General features: G+C 48.5%; 2 protein-coding genes and 1 pseudogene across 6 annotated transcripts in view; 2 read left to right on the forward strand and 1 right to left on the reverse strand.

Annotated features, from left to right (window-relative positions):
• The window catches only part of CUNH1orf105 (chromosome unknown C1orf105 homolog), a 38953-nt gene that overhangs the window by 10731 nt on the left and 10696 nt on the right, over positions 1–17526 (forward strand). The window contains exons 2-4 of one of the 2 annotated variants that reach the window (XM_039222415.1): positions 3964–4049; positions 7867–7954; positions 15415–15489. In XM_039222415.1, the coding sequence (XP_039078346.1) occupies positions 3964–4049; positions 7867–7954; positions 15415–15489 (249 nt within the window). The remainder of the gene's footprint in view (positions 1–3963; positions 4050–7866; positions 7955–15414; positions 15490–17526) is intronic. The other variant, XM_039222416.1, reaches the window with a different exon arrangement.
• Positions 283–8604, reverse strand: PIGC (phosphatidylinositol glycan anchor biosynthesis class C). 4 transcript variants are annotated; one of them, XM_039222412.1, is made up of 2 exons: positions 8507–8604; positions 283–1685 (listed from the first exon to the last, which is right to left on the reverse strand). In XM_039222412.1, exon 2 carries the CDS (start codon positions 1465–1467, stop codon positions 574–576), a length of 894 nt encoding a protein of 297 aa, XP_039078343.1. In that variant the 5' UTR covers positions 1468–1685; positions 8507–8604; the 3' UTR covers positions 283–573. The 4 variants fall into 4 exon arrangements, with proteins under 4 accessions (XP_039078343.1, XP_039078341.1, XP_039078344.1 ...); XM_039222410.1 differs by lacking the exon at positions 8507–8604 and adding an exon at positions 2874–2974; XM_039222413.1 differs by lacking the exon at positions 8507–8604 and adding an exon at positions 2750–2866.
• On the forward strand, positions 4379–4456 carry LOC120224201 (annotated as a pseudogene).

Here is a 17526-nt window from a genome sequence, read left to right on the forward strand (position 1 = left end):
TCTGATTATGTATTGTGACACATCACACCCTCCTGGGCAATGAGTGTATACATGCCTCACTAAGAACTACATAGAAACCCTGAGGAAAGGTTAAATGACCAATTCTGTGATCTTAGGCAATGAAATGTCACAGCATCTAGGATTCTAGGATTTGAGCTGCAGATTAACAAAGGGAGAGAAGTGACCTGAACACACACACACACACATGCTTTCATTCTCTCTTCACTCTCCACGCCTCTTCCATCAGCCTTCTGTTTACAGAAAAATCATGGGACAACTTAATGGATGTGTTGTTACTTGTTTAATAAATAGAACCCACATCACTTCATTTGTTACAGCAAATAATGAGAGGCAATAATTCAAGAGGGCTCCAGAAAGCTTTTTCACCCACAAAATAATAGAAAGAATAAGCACCTTCACCACTCACGCCCTTGGTTAGCTTTTTTGTTTGATCTCCGTTCCCCCACCCACATCAGTATGTTGCTTCCAGAATGGGATTCTCCCTTCAAATCTTATACCTGTCGGGAGGCTAGTCTATCAGCTTCCCTTAAGAACAGAATGGAAGTCCCTAATTTAGCTGAGAAACCTGGACAAGTCTTCTTTGATTTCAGCCTCATCCCAAGGCCCATGAATGTTTTCTTTAAAAAGCTGCAGGCGAATGAGGTAGAAAGGGCAGAGGCAAGAGATGGAAACCAGCAGAAGGGCAAAGAGGATGGCTCCTACAACACTAATGGACAACAGGCCTCCCAAGGCTGAAAATGCAAAAAGCAGTGTGACACCCACGTAGCTACGGGGAGTACATGCCTTCAGTTTCTTCTGCAACATGGGCCACAGGGCAAAAATCTGGATGGCAAAAGTCACCATGATGAAGGCATGCAGGGACCGCGGCAGGCGTGAGGCGAGGCAGACAGAAGCGAAGATGGCCATGTTCAAGGACAGCGTGCTGGAAACAATGGCAGCATTGGCTCCATAGTCAAAGAAAATGAGGTGGCCTAGAAGCATGAAGACCGACATGGCATAGATGGTGTCAGTACTGACGGACTCTGTCAGGGTCTTCAGCACTGGTGAAAAACCGTAAGTGAAAGTAATGAAAACCAGGGCACTCTTCAAGTCAGCCCACCGGGTCCGGCCGCTCTTCTTCCGCCCTTCACCTCCGTCGATGAGATCAAACAAGACATAGCCAATCAGTGAAGAAGCCAGGCCAGTCCCAAAGAGCCACTGGGGGGCCAGAAGGCCCTCATCCATATACCACCAGATGACCACAAACACGCACACGCTGCACAGCTGCTGTATCACCACGCTCGACTCAAACACCACAGCCCAGTACTGGTATTTTCGGGCGTAGATGTTTTTCCGAAGCTCTTCCAGGAAACGCCGGTCCACATAGTTATCGGGAAATGGCTGTCGCTCGTACAAGACCTTCTGCCACTTGGCCTCCTTAGTGTCAGCTACAGGCTGGGCACCCATTGTCCTCTCCCGCAATCTCAGGCCAGCTCAGGCTCCCTCACAGAAGTCCACGTGGTTCTTGTTCCTTACCAAATTTTGCAGTAAGACCTCTCGGGAAATTCCATGCCGTGTGGCCGTTGATATTGAACCCACCTTGCTTTGCTTTCAAAGGCAGCAACCCAGGCTAGGCCCACAATAGATGAGTTTGTTCTCTGGGGCAGGATGGTAAAGCCACGGTCCTGGAAAAAGACACACTATGAACCTCATGAACCTCGGAAAGCTGTGAAACGTCCAGGAAGAACAGAGTTTCAAAGCAACTCAGTTTATTAAAAGTCTGTGCAAAACTACATGTGGTGGCCATTTTATAATCACGGACATTAACCCTTTGTTTCAGATTTTAAGTGATAATCCCACAGATGATAACAGACACCTGGTAGCTAGTACTTATTTGAGCGCCTACTACATGCCAAGTGCTTTCCATAGCTGCTTTCATTTAATCCCTGCAAGCTTTCAAGTCAGCATTAGCTCCACTTTAATTAGTAAACAAGAAAAAAAACCCGAGATTCAAAGTGCTTAGGTAACTGTAGGCCACGCTAAGTCAGTAATAGACAATGAGCCAGATTCAAACTAAAATCTGACCCTAAAAACCTGGGCCTCACATCATGTCTCCCTCTAAACCAGTTAGCTCAGGGGTTCACATATCCCTCAGGCTTCACCCAAAACCCTCCCAGGCCCTTTATGCTCATAGTTGCAATTAGTGTAAATTTCTAGGTATGGGATCCAAAGCTTTTATTTACTGAGTTCTCAAAGGCATCTGAAGAAAGAAAGAAAGGGAAGGAAAGAAAGAGAAAAGAAAAGGTATCAGTCTAACGACAACAGTAAACTGCACAAGACTGTACGGGCACTGAAGTTTATTCGGCCAAAACCAAGGGCTCCAACTAAAGAGTCTCAATCTATTACCTGAGCGTATCATCCTTCAAAGAGTCACCATTCCAATTATAACGGGGAAACTCTCGTGAGGTTCGAAGACAACGACCCCTTTTTCACAGTGAAAACTTAAGAGTCAGAAATACCGGGGTCACCCAGCAAGTCTGTGAAGAAACTGCTTACTGCCGACCTTATTTCTTCCATGGTGATAAGTTCTGTTTCACAAGCGAACCCCGCTGGGAGCCCCCCTCAAGGCAGCAGGGACCCCAGCCCATGGAGTTCACGGTCGCCGGCTGAAGGGTCTGCGGCGCCCAGAAGAGCAACGCCCCTCCGTAGTCCGGGGGTCGGGCAGGCGTCCCGGGGGCGCCCTACTCACCCTCCGGGGCCTTCCCCGCCCGCCGACGGGCGGGTGACGGAGGAGGGCAGGGGGTGACAGAGGGGGACGGTAAGGGGCGGAGGAGAAAGAGGCTTGGAAACACTGACTCCCAGTCGGAACCCACCTGCCCGCACTTCCTAGAGCTGCGCGGCCGGGAAGGGCGCCCGCCCGCCTCCTTTCCCATCCGGGGCGCCGGGGGTCGCGACGGCGGCCGAGCACTTCCGGGTCCGCCACCGCCCCTGCGGCAAGAGCGTCCGTCCCCGGCTAGAGAGACTGCGTGGTCGCTGCTGCCCCCTCCTGGCTGCTCAGAGGACCTCCAGGCTCCCCTCTCAGGACGCAGCACTCAGAGCCTAGGAAAAAGCCAATCCCCAACAGAAAGACAGGATTTGGCGTCCGAACAACGCCAGGTGTAGAGGCTGGGCTGGTAAAGAGAGATTATAAAGCCTATTTTCCCTTGAGCTCCTGTTATTAAGTCAGGCCCTCAACTGGGGACTTGCCATGCATCCATGAATTCATTGGACACACACAAGTACTGTATTAGGTGCTCCTGATGCAGCAGTGAATGAAGCCCACAAAAATTCCTGCTCTCCTGGAGCTTTCTGTCTTGTGCATTGAGCTGTAAAGTGATGATAGATATCCTCGTAGAGGACAAAATTGAGGTTCGGAGAGGTTGTGATGTGTCCAAAGCCACACGGCTGAAAAGTGGATTCATCAAGAGTCACATCCAGTTGTCTGTAGCTTCGAAGTGTGGTTCTTTCCTCTTTGCTGCCTAGAAGGAACTGGGATGGAGGACACAGTGGCTGAAAACAGCTGGAAACGGAATGGGAGGTTGCTAATATTCAGCTGACTTCATAGAACTCTCAGAGGATGCATAAACAGATGGAAGTAATAAAGCAGTAAAAGGATAGAGATAGTAGAATACAAGATATAGTGGGCACCAAAGTCAGAAAACCTGAATCCACTTCCCAGCTGTGTGACTCGGCAAATTATAATGCCCGAGCTTTGATTTTCTTCATCTGTAAAGCAGACATAACAGTATTTATACTGTTGGATACTTTATGGGAGAGTCGAAAGGCTCAAATACAAATCGTAGAAATGTTTTGTGAAGTGCTGGCTTTTGTAGAGTCTCCGTTAGCTTACTTTGCTCATGGTTTTGATGGCAATGCTTAAATGCAATAAATTCTACAAACCGATCTCTTTCCATTTCTCTCCAGGTTTCCGTGCCAAAATTTGACAAGATCCCTTGGTTCAGTGAGGGCAGCCTCACCAACAAGCCATTAGTGCTCAGCCTCCCCAAAAGGTAACATCCCAGCCACTGAGGGCAAAGGTTTCAACAAAGACCTCACAGAAGATGATTCTGGGGCAATTCTCAGAGAGGCAACTCTGGTCAGTTGAGAAACCCAAGATGAACGCTTCAAAACCAGAAACGGCCTGGCTCTCTCAGACAAAAGTGGGCCCTGACAATAGTCTTGTCAGGGGGACGAGCTCTCAATTGACCTCCCTCCCAGCAACCACCACACAACAACACAGAGGAATTCTGCCCGTGGATACCACTCTCCAAGCACTTCTAGCCTCCTCGGCATCTTACTTTTTCTCTCCTCTACTTTCATTTGAAATTTTCTCACTTTTAAGATTATACTTTCACGGGTCATTTCTATAGTTCGTTACTAGAGAAGTTTCTCTGAACGTGTAGAGTACCCCTGAAATTTTCTCATTTTAACCACCAAAAGTCTAGAACCATAAATTCCTGCCTTTATAGATAAGCAACTGGCTGGGTAGAACAATCTCCAGTCTCCTCAAGCCTGACACTTCCAAACAAAGTGTTGTGGAACATGTCTCTAGTTTTCAAACTAGGAGGTGTTGGTGTGTTAGCACCATCTGTGTGCTGACACGCAAAATACGTGAGCTTCCTCATTCCTACTGCGTTTTTGGTCCCTGGGTGTGGTGATATGCCCTGCTCTAGGGAGGAGAAGGGAGAGGAAGGGGGAGCATGAGGTAATTTGGGGGCTGAATGGTGAATGGGAGAAATCAGAAGGGGGGGTAGGGAGGAGCAGGTCAGGAAGCAACTTTGAAAGCATGTCGTAGGTGAAGAGGGGCAGCTCCCTGGCACGTGCGGCAGTTTGCTAGGGAGGTTGAACTTTCTAAAGGAGTTTTTCCTCCTCTTGGTAAGGGTCACATACCCTCTAGCCCATAGATAAGCAACTCTCCATGAGGGACATTCTCCCCATATTCCCTCTTCACTAACATGTACCTTTGCTGTATCTGCTGCACTTTTTCAAAGCCACAGTCTCAGTAAACAGACAGATGTGTGTATTTTCAGAGCACCTATGAAATGCTTGTTCAGTTCTGCTATTTGTACTTTGTATCTAAACTCTAGCTCACATCTTGCTAATGTGAAATGGCCAGTGTTTGACATCTAAATAGGGTAGTGGCCCACCATTCCATCCCAGCGCCCATTCTCATTAGACCTGCCCCTGCAGCCAGGAGTAAATAATCCCTGGGCATTCCTCTGTCACCCAGCTGTCTCAGTCCCTGACTATACAGTTTGTGGTACCTATAGGGGTAGGGGGAAGGGAGGGGAGAGCAGGCAGGGGACTTGTAAACGGCAGACCCAGAATACAGCTGGGCACCCCCAGGGCCTGTTCCCTTTCACAGCTGGTCCTGGAGTGTCAGAAGTGCCAGACTATTGACAGTCCACTGAAAAGGGAAAGTCAGTTTCCCCCTGGCCAGCTAACCTCAAGCTGTCACAAGGACAAATAACCTAAGCGGTCAGCAAAGCTCTACTTGTTTCTAAACTGAGAGTATCTGGGCAGCAATCTCAACTGTTGTGAAGAGAAATGGCACTTCCCCACCTCAAAAGACACTGACTGGACAACAGCAGTGTGGTGCCCTGAGCCTTCAGGAGGACAACACAGGAATACAGTCCTTGAAAGGATGGTTAGTTTGAGTATCAGCAACTCTTAAAAGATTAGAAACTCTTCCTCCGGCTAAAGCTCTGGGTTCCAAGCTGTTTATTTTTGGTAAAACCCTCTCGTAAGACCTTGGTAAGAAAGTTACAAACGTGCTTTAAGCATTACTTACTCCGGGACAAGCAGTTCTAGCACAGAACAGTCTAAAAGAGGAAGAAGCAGCTAGTAAAATGTACTCAGAGCACCTCTATCTGCAAGGTCCTGAAACACACCTGCAACCCCTCGCCTGTCCTGAAGTCACATTCCTCATTAGTCTCGAAAGCCCTCAGGTCACACAAGACCCTACTTATTTGAAATTACTGAGTGCTAAAGCAGTTCTAAAGTGGCCTCTGTTGTCTCTTGATCAGCATTTCTGCATCAAGTTCAAGGCAGGCTGTTGACAAATCAAACACAAAGGGGCTGGGTCAGACCCACCTCCCCTGCTCTTCCAGGGCCCAGGGAAATGGGGGGTAGAAATTAAACGAAAAATGCCTTGGGAACACCAGACTCCTTTCTTGTGCCTGTGTTATAAATGAACAATGAACAATGAAATCTTTCCTCATTAGTGAGGAGAGGTGTTCCTGGCATTCCGAGTTTCCATTTCTGGAATGCCAGGGGCATGCACAGTGCTGCACACACAGTTTATGATGTCCAGGCCCCCTGCTTGCCTTGGCCTCTTATGTTGTAACAAAATGAACTACAGCAGCAGCGAGGCAGGTCACACCTGTGAAGAGAACTGATTTTCTTCACTTCACCACTAACTAGAAAGAATGTTCCAGAACGGTTGGAAGAAGAATATGTTCCATGGGAAGAAATGAGTGGATTCAGCATCCAGGAACACAGACTCCAAGAAAGCAGGCCAGACAAGAAAAATCCTGCTCTTACTACTCATGAGTAACTTCTCCATAGGTCTTTTCAAGAAGGAGATCTGGGTGCATTTCACCCATTACATACCTGCTTTGATGAAGAATTTTTTAAAGCATTTCATTTCTTTTCATTTCATTTCATAGAGCAAGTGTGAGCAGGGAGGAAGGGGTCGAGGGGAGAGGGAGAGAGAGAGAGAGAAAATCTTAAGCAATCTTCATGCCCAGAGCAGAGCCAATGCAGGGCCCGATCTGAGCCTAAATCAAGAATTGGATGCCTGGGTGGCTCAGTTGGTTAAATGTCCAACTTCAGCTCAGGTCATGATCTCACAGTTTGTGGGAGCCCCACGTCAGGCTCTGTGCTGACATCTCGTTGCCTGGAGCCTGCTTCAGCTGTGTCTCCCTCTTTCTCTGCCCCTCCACCGCTTGCACTCTAGCTCTCTTTTAAAACATTAAATGTTTTTTTAAAAAGAATTGGACACTCAACTGACTGAGCCACCTGGAACAATTTTTTTCCTGCCTTAATTTGTATACTGTCTCTGACAATCCACAACTGGTGTTGATTAGTTCAAAACAAAAGGGACAGAAAAGCCAGAGTGACTTAAGAGGGCAAAACCATTATTTAAAAGCTGCCAACTGGCCTGCACCCTTTAGGACTAGGGTGGGGAACAACTCTTTAGGGCGTCCCTTGGGTTATCTCAGTTGGAAAGGAAACGATTTTGCTTTACCCTTCACGTGTCTTCTGGCTGGTCTGAGAATCCAATTGACATAAGACATATTAACAACAGAAAATCAAATTTAATTTTTTACATTCAGGAACCCACATGAGATTCCAAAGACAGTCACACCAAATGAGGTATATATGTCATCCTGAGCTAAAGGGAAGGAGGCAGGGGTTAGGGATTTCAATGGGAAAAAAGACAATTCATAAGAATGGAAAGAGTAAATGTTTGGTAAATGAATGTTTGCTGGGCCATCCAGAAACAGTGGGACACAGAGAGGCATTGTAACAGACTTTGCCAAGTTCCTCCCTGTCTACCGCCCCTAGTTCATACTATAGTGTAGTTCTGTGGGGATTCTGTGGGGGCCTCTGTCTAAACTCTTTTAGGCACTTAGGGGGAAAGTCAAAGTTTCTTCCTGAGTCTTCTGGGCCTTGATTGTTCTCAGCTCAAAATAATCTACAGGCCAAAGTGGCACGTTTTGGGGCTACTCATTCTGACCCCTGCATCTCTGAAACAAGCAAGGGCTTGGCTCTTCAAACCAGAGACTAGGATCTAACTTGCTCTTGTTTCGATTGTTGCTTCAGATCTCCTCATGCTTCTGCATTTCTGGCTTCACCTAAGAAGGATATGCATTTGCCTGCTTTGTTTCAAGTTCCAGTTGTCTTATCTAAGGTACTCAATTTTTTTTTTTTTAATTGAAAAGAAACCCTTAGTGGTTCCAGGATGACATAGAATGTAAATGTAAAGGTATTTCCTATCTCCTTAGCAGATCCTTGAGCCTGGAACACCATCATTGTCCTGTAGATATTTGCTGAATGAAAGAATGAGCACCACCCCCTCACCCCAGCTCAAGTGCACCAGCCCTAAGAATAAAGGTTGCAATCGTCAAAAAGCAGGGGGAGGAATCCTATTGAGAAATAGGCCCTGAGGCCTTCAGGACTTCCCAGCTGGTGTTCAGAGCCAGTCCCAGCCTCTGGACCCTCTGACCCTGTCCCATCACCACCTTGGATCCCTATGTCTCCCACCTACAGCATCCTACACCCATGGGCTTTCATATTGTCCTCCTCATGTCCCCTCCACCTCACAGAAATCAACTATGACTGGCTGCCAGGGGACACGCCTACAGGGCACTGCCCAGAGGGTTCCTGATCTTAAAGATGCGAGGAAGTCAGCAGCTCCCCTAGACCGAGGGAGAGCGTTCCGGGGTGTCCCAGCAGTTCTCACCTGAAAAGTACACGTACCCACAGGGCGGCTGCTAGCGTGCCCAGGCGGGGCTCCCAAGCACTTGGCACAGTGCCCCTCAGTGTGACGTCCCACCGTGCTGACAGCTCCGCTCTGTGAGCCACCGTTGCGTCGGCCTTGTGTCACGAAGCAGACAGCGGCTTACGGAGCCCTTCCTATGCGGTTTAGCGCAGATGGGGAGAGGAGGGAGTCAGATACCGCCTGGGCGAACGCTGCGTGGACGGCACGGGTGCATGGCAGCCAGCTGAGGCTGGAAAAGCGCCCTCGGGGCGGTGGGAGGGAGGGGTAGGGTGAGCAGAGAGCCCCAGGGAGTGTTTCCAGAGGAAGTGGCGTCCTTGTGCGAGCTGGAAGTTATTTCCACGGTGGAGGGAAGCGCCAGGGGAGCAAAAACGCGGAGCCTGAGCGTGCAGGAAGGGCTTGTAAACGTCAAGGAGTCAGGCCGCTGCAGGGGGCTTGCCGGGACGGGAACCGAGCCGACGGGTGCGTCCGGCGGGAGCGCTGCGCGGCCCAGGCAGAGGAGCCGCGGCGAGACCTTACGGGTTTTCAGCACGGGAAGGACAGGGGCAGGGCTGTGCTTGAGAGTCACTGCACGAATCCCCCAACATCCTAGACAGGCATGTAGGTACGAGTGACCCCAGGACATGCGCCAGGGGGTCTCTTCTTCACGAGACACGACTTTCACCGTCAGGATCCACCCGACGATTGCTGCAGAACCGGCTAGAAGCCGTCCTGTCTCCCTGAACTTCCGATTCATACAGCCTCTCGCCTGCCACCGAGCGCCTCCTCATCCCAGGCTGGCTGAATCTCTTCCGAGGCTTTAAGACTCCAGGCCCCAGACCCGCTGGGCGGGAAAGGCGGGAGAGGAAGCATTAATGACGACCCAGGCAGGTGGGAGGCCGGTTTCCGCAAGGCTTAGAATTTCATGGATGCAGTACTCAGAGGTGGCCGCTAGGGGGCATGCGAGAGCAAGCTGCGTGAAGGCGGCGGGTCTCGGGCAGGCCCAGCGGCTTACAAATCCATTCCTCCTGCGAGGAAAGACCGCAGAGCTCCAGTGCCTCGCCCTCATCCTCACCGGGTGAGGAGCTGCTCCTCCGCCGCCGACCCCGCTCCTCCCACGTCTGCGTGTGAAAGACCGTTGCCAGTTGCCCCTGCACATTGTAAAGGCAAGTAGGCGGAGGGAAGACAAATTGGACCTTTCGCCGTGTTAGGGTTTTGGGCTGCGCCTGAGAATTGAGTTGATATAGGACAGATTGATAGAAGAAGAGCCTACGAATCTATTTAATATGCATTTTACGTGACACAGGAGACCTCACAAGGAAATGAAGACCCAGGGAAGGGGCAAAACCTGAATGTCTTGTGCTCGGCTGAACAGAGATAGCCGAGAAAGTACCTAAAATAGATGGGGAGGCTAAGGAAGGTAACGATTATTTTAAAGAGGTCTGTGAGTACACAATTGTACAGAGTTGGCCGCCACCACGGAGGCCAGCACGTGTCCCCTGTGAGGTGAATGTGGGCTCAGCCCGCAGCTGCTGGGTTCTGGAAAGAAACTCTGGTATCTGGTGGGAGTGGAATGCACTGCAGACACTCTATCTCTTCCTTGATCCTCTAAATCAGGGACTCGCCGGGAGGCTTCGGCGGCCCTACAGCCAGCTAGAGGTCGTGGCCTCTGGGCACAGGTGCAAAGTGTCTGCCAACTGGCCCCCTTCCTCTTCCAGTCACAGGTCAAAGGGCAGAACTCCAAACATCCACCCTCCAAGTGGCATTCCTGCCCTGCCCAGGGGCGGTCCTGTACCAGACACCATTGTCTGTGCGTCTGGAGCAGTTCTCACTGAAGAGAGACAGAAAGGAAACAGAGACTCAGAGACTGAAAGACAGGGAGAGGAAAACAAACAGCAAAAAAGCAGCAGCAGAGAGGTAGGGAGGGGGACAAAATACCAAAAAAAGGAAACGCAAGAGGAGAGCAGAGCTAATGAAGAAGAAAAATAGACCATGAACACAAAGAAATGCAGCCTCCACGTTCCCCCATTTAAATGTCTACTGTGGGGCGGCTTCTTCACGAGACACGACTTTCACCTGCCATCTACGAGAGACCCCTCGACGCCGGGGACCGGGGAAGAGCCAAGTGTAGTGCAACAGCTGGATAACTGAGGCCAAGTGATCACTTGCTCAGAGCGCCTTCACGAGGCGGAGCAGATGGATGTGGCCGCCTGGGGACTCCCGCTGGCGTCCCCCTGAGACCCCCTTTGCCTATGTGCTGGGCTGGGTGTCACCGAGCTCGAGTTCCTCCATTACCAATGGAGTAGAAAATGCCACCTCAGTCTCTCTGAGCCCGCTCCCCATTCCCTCTCTTCTCTCTTTGATCTGAGTTTGCTGTTCTAGCCTAATGAGTCCGAGTCCAGATGAGAGCAGTATTTCTTTTGCTTTTAGCAGACCTGTGCCAAAACGGCCCCGCTAAAGACGCTGCAGCAGCAGAGACACGGCTGGGAAAATGTATACGAGGGCAACTTCCGGACTCGTTTAGCTATTTCTTTCTCACTGAGTCTTAAATTTTGAAAGCTGTGATCAGCACGGAAACTACCTTGCATGCTCCTAAGCCTGTGTATATTGATCAAACACATATAACGACAAATATGTTTTATAAATGATTTAATAATGACACCACTGACCTGAAATAATGACTGTCATAAAACCCAAGTTTAAGAAGTCTGGACAGTAGGTTTGACAGCTGTTGACAATATTTCATATATATTCGAAGTTTTTCCTAGTCAGCCATGTGAGTGTTTTAAAAACCATATTCAGCTTTATTCTTTAATCAAGATGACTGTTATTTTCAGACAGCGGGAAAATGTGTAATTATCATAGGGGTTTTTTTGAAAATATGTCTCTGATCGCCACCCTTTTCAAAGAGATATAAGAACCCCTAGGCCCTCATATGGGTCCTAAGAGTCTACTTTCTCCCTGAGGAAAGGTGGTCTTCATATGACCCTTTATCCAAGGAAATTTCTGGCTTACTGAAACTAAATACATGTGCTGACAAATCTCTTAACCCTTCTGGGCCACAATTTCCTTACTGTGTTCATTGAAAGAGTTGAACTAGAGGTGACCAAGGAGGTGTCTCTCATTTGAGGCAAGAGTGGAAAGGAGAAAAGGAGCAGAGGTGTCAAAGGGCAGGAAGGTTGGAGGCAAATTTGTCAGTGCTCCTCAGATATGTTCTGATGGCTGTTTTTAAAATGACCATCTGTTGCTTACATTTTTGGTTTTTGTTATGTGGAGAGGTGTGCGTGTGTGTGTGTGTGTGCGTGTGTGTGTGACAGAGAGAGGGAGAGAGAGAAGTGGAAAGAGGGAGAGGAAGAGAAATATACTTCTCTGTTTCTTTATCAAAGATTCAAGAAGGCCAAGGACTGGGGCCATGAGCCAGATCTTAGGAAACTCACTATATTAACCTCAAATATCAGGATGTGTCTAGTTGTGAAATGGGAAGGGCAGGCTTCTGGGGCCTGGCCGAAGGGCGCTTCATACCTCGGCTGGGCTCTCACTTTCTCATCACAGTTTCCAGCGGCTGTCTTGGGGACAGCTGCCCGGAAAATGAGAACCCCATTAACATTTCAGAGCTGCTTTCCTTGGGGGCTCTGACTCTACAGATGATGTAACCAGGGGCCTGTGCTCCGAACCACCAGCCAATTCACTCTCCAGTCCTGCTGCTGCTGAGCTGGCCTTAAGGAAACCCAGAGTGAGAAGCAGATGCTACAGAAGCTTCCAGGGCTAGGAAGGAAAGCGAGGCAGGAAGGAGTAAGCTGGGGACCTACAGAGCATGGAATCCCAAATTGTTAGCACCGACTTCCTTGTACACACATATGTATGGGGTATGTGTGACACTTCAAAATGCTTACAATGAGGGGCGCCTGGATGGCTTAGTCGGTTAAGCGTCCGACTTTCGCTTAGGTCATGATCTCGCGGTTCGTGGGTTCGAGCCCCACATTGGGCTCTTTGCTGACTGCCAGCTCAGAGCCTGGAGCCTGTTTCAGCCTGTGACTCCCTCTCTCTCTGACCCTCCCCTGCTCACGCTGTCTCTCTCTCTCTCTCTCTCTCTCCTAGAAATAAATAAAACTTTAAAAAAAATTAAGAAAAAAAAACAAAAACAAAAACAAAATGCTTACAGTGATTCACCCAGCCAGCCAACATGTGTTGAATGCCTACTGTGTACCAGGTTCTGTGATAGGCTCTAGGGATGCAAAGATCTCTGAGACATGCTTTTGCTTTTCAAGAACTCTCAGCCTGGTGGAGGAAAACAAGCCTTTTAGGAAGGAAGGAAGGAAGGAAGGAAGGAAGGAAGGAAGGAAGGAAGGAAGGAAGGAAGAAGGGAAGGAAGGGAGAAGGGAAGGGAAGGAAGAAAGAAGGGAAGGGAAGGGAAGGGAAGGGAAGGGAAGGAGAGCACCTGAGTGGCTCAGTTGGTTAAGTATCTGACTTTGGCTCAGGTCATAGTCTCACACTTCATGGGTTCGCACCCTGAGTCAGGTTATGTGCTGACAGTTTAGATCCTGGAGCCTGCTTCAGATTCTGTGTCTCCCTCTTTCTCCTCCTCCCTGACTCATTCTGTGTCTCTCTCAAAAATAGCATATCAATTTTTTTTAAATAAAGAAAGAATAACAGTACAAAATGCAACAAAAAGCTATACCAACTCAGGGCACCTGGGTGGCTCAGTCAGTTGGGTGTCCAACTCTTGATTTTGACTCAGGTCATGCTCTCATGGTTTGTGAGATGAAGTCCCACATCAGGCTCTGCACTGACAGCATGGAGCCTGCTTGAGATTTGCTCTCCCCTTCTGTCTCTGCCCCTCCCAGCCTCTCTCTCTCTCTCTCTCAAAATAAATTTAAAAACATTTTTAAAAAAGCTATACCAATGCTGATGGAATCAGAAAGGCAGGCATCCAACACAGATCAGGGCTGTGCAAAATGGTAAGAGGGACAGGAGAAAGACTTTCTGAGAAAGTAACAGGGAAGCTATGCCTTAAGGGATGACGAGCTAACCAGGCTTGGCAGGACAATATATAAACCATTTCATCTTCAGATTCTGGGGGATGACAGACATCATGGTTGTGGAACCCTGCAGTCACATCCGCAGTCATCATTAACTGGCAAGACCCTGCTATGCACCTTTGAGATCTCTCAGATGTGGGTGTTGCTTCATTTGCAATGAACTCTTATGAAGAAGCCAGAAGTCTGGAAAATGGGAAGGAGTGCCCTGCAGGAAAGACAAGAGTCTGCTTATAATGCCACCAAAAACAAACCTACCCAAGGATCCTCCCTTTTCCACTCCCACCTGTGCATGCCTCCCTCATCCTTTAGACTAAGTGTGAATGCCACTTCTTGAAGCCTCTCCCCATTCCTCCTAGGGACGTGGTCTCTCTCTTCTGAAGGCCCAGGAGTATCATCGCCACTTCTGTGATATAGTGTGTCCAACCTTGGATCACAGCCTCAGAGATGCATCTTAGTCTCAGAACTCACAGCTGGGAGGGAGGGTGGAGAGAGGGCCGAACCCCCACAGGTATTGCCCTCAGGGTATCAGGGAAGATCTGGCAGAAGATGGAATCTTCCAGAAGCCAAGCCTCTCTCACCCCTCACCCCCCACCCCGCCCCGCATCAGACAGTGGTCCACTCTCAGCTATCCTCAGTTACCTGCAACCAATCTTCTAGGTCATTATTCCATGCTGTTGTGGTGTTTCCTGGGTTGGAATGCCTGCCCCACGCCTTTTCCACCCCACCAACACCTACCCAAGAATTGCCTGCTCTTTTAGGCCATCTCAGACCTTTCCCTCTATGCCCCCCCACCCCCATCCAGATTAGCTCCGGAGCTTTTTTCAGTTTCACTGTGGCCTCAACGTATTAGTCACCATACCCTCCACACCATTGTGCTTCCTTGAACAGAGTCTGCTGGGTGTGAGCTGCTTGAGGTCTGAAGCTATGTGTTATTTGTTTCAGAGACCCCAGTACCTAATGAATGGGCAAATGAATGAATTTGTATTTTTCCCTGACCTTCCTTAGGGCCAGAAAATGTCTTATTCATCTTTGTGGCCCCAGCCCATCACCCTCCACGGGGTGGCCTCACAATAAATGTCTGTTGTTGAATGAATGAATTGAGTTGTTCACACTCATACTTTAACATACCAACCCACAACACTGTAATACTCACTTGATTCTTTTTAAACGGCCTAGAAAAATGAAATGTATTTTAAATATTTGTGAGGAGAATCCAACTTTGTCCCTAATTTTCAGTCCTCAAATCTTCAATAATAATGCCTTGTCCAAGTGCTTTATGTCTTTCAGAGGATGAAGCTACTTGTAGACCAGTCCACCGAGGATCTTAGGCACACACCACAGGCACCCCACATGCTGCACAGATATATTCCTCCCCTTTCCATTTCCCTCCCAGGGCAGCAGGAATGGGTCAGGGCGTAGGTGTACACACATGTAGTAACAAGTCAATAGGCCATCAAATAACAGGAAAGGGCTCTAATTCATAGCCATTTTCCGTTTGCCCCTGTGACCCATCTCCCCCATATTATAACATTCTATGAACCTGCCTCATGACTCTGATATCAGTGTGAGTGAAGAAGGGTAAGTTGTACCTGTACTACTGTATGCAGGGGTCCCAAGGTCACTGCCTAGTCTGTGGCTCATGCCCTCCTGCCTGAAGTCTTTCTGAACCTACCAGCTGGAGCCAAGCCTGGACTCAATGTCCACCCAGAATGGGGATGAGACCAGAGACTCCCTCTCTGTTTTATGGAAGGAATAACTGTGACCTCTCTTATTCCTCCACCTCTTTTCCCCTTCTTTGCTGCCCCAGGTACTGCCACCATTTCCTTACCTCTCTCTGTTTCTCTCTCCTCTTAGGCCAGGAGGGACATGAGTAACCCCACACTGGCCAGAAACAAGCAGCTGTGCTCCACATGTCAAGAAATAAAAATGGTAGGTCAGTGGGATGACAGAGATGGGCATGGGCATCCCAGGGCACAGCAATACCCCTTCCCCACCAGGGCCCAGTGGTGAGAAACCATGCTTTTTGCAGGGAAGGCCTTGATAAGGGCTGCAATTAAGTACCCACTGGCCCTGGGAGCACCATTATCTGACATAGTATGATAAATCCCCCCCATTTTCAGCAAACCAGAAGATAAGGTAGATCAGTCAGAGGGAGACAGATGAGATGAGTCACTTTACCTTGAGACCCTAAGGTAACCTCACACCTATAGAGGTTCAGGAGATTATGGGACTTCTTCCCCCTTAATATTTCCCCAACACAACACAACACACACGCAGACAATACAATCTGCCTCTACCAATTCAGTCATAAAATAAGTGGCTTAATCTTTGGGTCTATTGATTCAACCAGCACCTCAGGATAAAGGCTAAGAAGAGATTCTATAGTACTTTCTAGCTAGTGGGAGGAGTCTGTCACTGGGGGTGCAGAATGGTGGGGAATGAGGGAGTATTAAGAAAAGAAAGAGGAGAGGCGCCCAGCCGGCTCAGTGGATTAAGCATCTGACTCTTGATTTCGGCTCAGGTCATGATCTCACAGTTTATGAGTTCTAGCCCTGAGTCAGGCTACGCACTGACAGTGCAGATCCTGCTTGGGATTCTCCTTCTCCCTCTCTCTCTGCCCCTTCCCTCTCTCAAAATAAACAAGTAAAATTTTAAAAAATTTAATTAAAAAGAAAAGAAAGAGGACAGCATGGGAAGATGGAGGACACAAGGACCAAGGCCTACCATCTGTCAGAGTCGCTACAGAAAGAAGCCCTTGTCTGCAGGGATGCCATACAGGTCAGAGTTAGGACTTGGGTCAGTTTAAGGATTAGGGTTAGGGCCAATCCGGCTTGGGTCAAAGGTTAATTTAGCTAAATGGATAGGTTCAGGGTAGGAGTTGAGGAAGGGTCTTTACAATTCCGATATCCTATGATTCTCCTTTGAGTCTGGGCCGCTGTGTAATAAGAAGAAGGGCAAGAAGTGGAAGAAAAACAAGAGACATGTGAGAGCCTCCTTCGATGAAGTAGTGGTGAAAGTGCTTTGACTAATAGGACATGAAAGAGACCGGCAGTTTTGTGAAACTTTTGTGTGAGATTTGGAAATGTAACTGAGCTACCAACAAAAGTGTCTCTGATTGTTACAATCTATGTTCACGTCCTAGTTCATAAAGATCACAGTGTTCAGTGTTGGCGTTGACTGGCATCTGGGAAACTGGGATTGGGATTTCTTCTGGTCTTATTCCTGGAATCACCGTGTCCACATTTAGAATGCACTGACCCCGGGCCCAAGCTGGCCTTGGCCAGCTGGCTCACTTGGGACTTCAGCAGCTGTTTTCTTTCTCAAGACCTCTTCTCTGACCTTTGCCCTTGTCCAGACCTGACTGGATAGAACCACTGTGGTTTTACTGTTTGCTGCAGATGCCCAGAAGAAGGACCTCAAACAAGAAAGTGAGAACCAGTGCACACACGCCCAGTGAGAAACTATAGTAAGTTCGAACATGAACGTGAAATACCCTTGCTTCACTATGTACAATAGTGCCTTAACCTCCTCCTGGGGTCAGGGGTACTGCATATCTGCTGGAGTCACTGAGACCCCCCCCCCCCACCCTCCTTTCTCAGCAGGGGATTAGACGTAGATGCTGGAGAAGATAAAGACTCCTAGAAATAGAAGGAACTTCTTCAACCTGATAAATTGTGACTCTGGAAAACCCACAGCTAACATCATACTCCATGAAGAAAGACCGGGTATTTTCCCCTTAGATGAGGAACAAGATCAGGATGTCCATTCTTGCTGCTTCTGTTTAACAGGGTACTGTATGTTCTAGTTAGGGTGATTAAGACAAGAAAAAGAAATAAAAGGCAAACAGACTGGAAAGGAAGACATAAAACTGTATTTGCAAACAAAACAAAAAAAAACAAAAAACTGTATTTGCAGATGACATAATCTTATATTCAGAAAGTCCTAAGGGACCCACAGGAAACAAAT

Source organism: Hyaena hyaena, unplaced genomic scaffold (genome assembly GCF_003009895.1).
Source record: "Hyaena hyaena isolate Hyena2069 unplaced genomic scaffold, ASM300989v1 scaffold_1124, whole genome shotgun sequence".
Classification (NCBI taxonomy): domain Eukaryota; kingdom Metazoa; phylum Chordata; class Mammalia; order Carnivora; family Hyaenidae; genus Hyaena; species Hyaena hyaena.

Coding starts and splice junctions, on each gene's coding strand:
- PIGC (XM_039222412.1), bottom strand. CDS start 1,467: ATGGGTGCCCAGCCTGTAGCTGACACTAAGGAGGCCAAGTGGCAGAAG.